The 2,426-nt window shown below is 35.0% G+C and overlaps 1 protein-coding gene across 1 annotated transcript; it reads left to right on the forward strand.

Moving 5' to 3' along the window:
• Positions 1-285: 285 nt before the first annotated feature.
• LOC121456389 (olfactory receptor 1468-like) lies at positions 286-1,224 on the forward strand. The gene has a single exon (XM_041664479.1). The coding sequence runs from the start codon at positions 286-288 to the stop codon at positions 1,222-1,224; it is 939 nt and encodes a 312-aa protein (XP_041520413.1).
• Positions 1,225-2,426: the final 1,202 nt, after the last annotated feature.

Genomic DNA, 2,426 nt, shown 5'->3' on the forward strand with positions numbered 1-2,426 from the left:
CAACAGTTGAGCAGGCAGTAGGAGAGAGAAGCATTAGTACCATTGCATTAGAGTGGAAAATGCATATATATTCTTGAAAAGGATGGGAGATAGAATCATGTTAAGAAGAACTTGGAAAAAAATCAATGATGATTATAATAATTAAAGACATTAGGAGATTGAGGATATAGTCACTAATCATTGTCAGATCTCTTTTTGTACAAAATGTATCTTAAATATGTGTTCATTTTGTTTTTAATTTAAAAGGATCCTAATATTTCCTCATTTGGATACTGGATAATAAGAATGATAATGAAAAACCAAACTGTCATCTCTCACTTCATCCTCCGGGGTCTGCCAATCCCCCCAGAGCACCAGCACCTGTTCTATGTCCTGTTCCTGGCCATGTACTTCACCACTATTTTGGGGAACCTCATCATCATCATCCTCATTCTACTGGACTCTCATCTTCATACACCCATGTACTTCTTTCTCAGTAATTTGTCCTTTTCTGACTTCTGCTTTTCCTCTGTCACAATGCCCAAATTACTGCAGAACATGCAGAGCCAAGATCCATCCATCTCCTATGTAGGTTGTCTGACACAAATGTACTTTTTCATGTTTTTCGCAAACATGGAAAACTTTCTACTTGTGGCTATGGCCTATGACCGCTATGTGGCCATCTGCTTTCCCCTTCATTACACCAGCATCATAAGCACCAAGCTCTGTGTGTGTATGGTAGCATTGTCCTGGGTATGTACCATGTTGTATTCCATGTTGCACACCCTACTCGTGGCTAGATTGTCATTCTGTGAGGATAACATAATCCCCCACTTTTTCTGTGACACATCTGCTCTGCTCAAGTTGGCCTGCTCTGACATTTTTATTAATGAACTAATGATATTTATCTTGGGAGGGCCCATTGTTGTCATTCCATTCTTACTGATCATTGTGTCTTATGTAAAAATTGTCTGCTCCATCGTAAAAGTTTCATCTGCTCAGGTTATACACAAGGTTTTCTCTACCTGTGGCTCCCACCTATCTGTGGTCTCACTGTTCTATGGGACAATTATTGGTCTCTACTTATGTCCATCATCCAATAATTCTACTGTGAAGGAAACAGCCATGGCTATGATGTACACGGTGGTGACTCCAATGCTGAACCCATTCATCTACAGCTTGAGGAACAGAGACATAAAAGAAGCCCTGATAAGAATCCTTTGCAGGAATAAAATCTCTTTATAATGGTAACACTGAGATTTTTACTTAAATTTCTCTAGTAAATATATTGAGAATAATATTTAAAAATGTATCCCTACAATTGTATCCACACAAAAGAACATACTCCATAATAATTTCATTTGCAAAAGGGAGTTTTGTAAAGTAATTCAGCTAGGCAAAAATGTTGGTGGGTGCTGCTCATTTGTTTCTGGGTTTTCCAGACCCAAAATAATTATATAGAAAATTTCAAAAAATAGAAACTATATTATTTGAAACATTTCTTGGCAAATAGCTTAAGCTTATATCTTAAATTAATCAATCTCTATTAATCTGTATATCACCTATCATGTCCTACAGGCAGGGTTTTCATCCAGTGTGTGTCTTCAGCATTGACTATATGACATCTCACTGACTCTGCCTTCTTTCCTCCTCTGTCTGTTCGGAATTCCTTCCTTGTTCTATTCTACTAAGCCACTTGCCAGAATAGTTTTATTTATTAACCAATAAGAGCAACACATACAGAAGGAATCCAACACCATTTCCTCACTTTCTGTACAAATGAAAAGGAAGGCTTTAACTTTAACATAGTAAATTATATATAACAAAACAGGTATCAAGTAAGAATTACAGTTAAAATATTTATATTGACTTTATTCTTTATCATAACTAAGGAAAAGCATAATTATAATTGTTTATTGTTCAATTCCAGTGAAGAGCCCCCCAAAATATAATATTATATAAGTTAACAGGAAATACATGAGGTAAGTTCAGAGAGACATTTCATTGTACAGGCTGCTAAGCTAAACCTGCAAATAAAATTTAAAGTTATCTTGACTTCATAATTTAGGTCTAAAGATATGTTGCTTTGTAAAAGAGGTTCTACCTTTGTCTTCACAGAGGAGGAGAATCTCTGAATTCCTTCCAGACTCATGTGGTTTAATATACTAAAGCCCCCAATAGATCTCCATAAACTTCTAAAAAGAAAATATTTTATCAATGAAAATCAGGAGGCAGTTTAGACAGAACTATGCCCAAATTCCTTAAATGATTGTTTATAAATGTTTCTTTATATTTAAAGGGTGATAGGATATAGAGATAAATTCTTTGCAGTGGTATGGATCTTTGATTATAGATAAAAATCTAAAGCAATTTTGTTATATGTATATTTCTGCTCTTGATTAAGGTATTGTTTTTGTGCAGCCCATTTAAAAATGTAATGTATAATT

Source organism: Microtus oregoni, unplaced genomic scaffold (assembly GCF_018167655.1).
Source record: "Microtus oregoni isolate MIOR12 unplaced genomic scaffold, Mior012 000015F_ref0000493, whole genome shotgun sequence".
Classification (NCBI taxonomy): Eukaryota; Metazoa; Chordata; class Mammalia; order Rodentia; family Cricetidae; genus Microtus; species Microtus oregoni.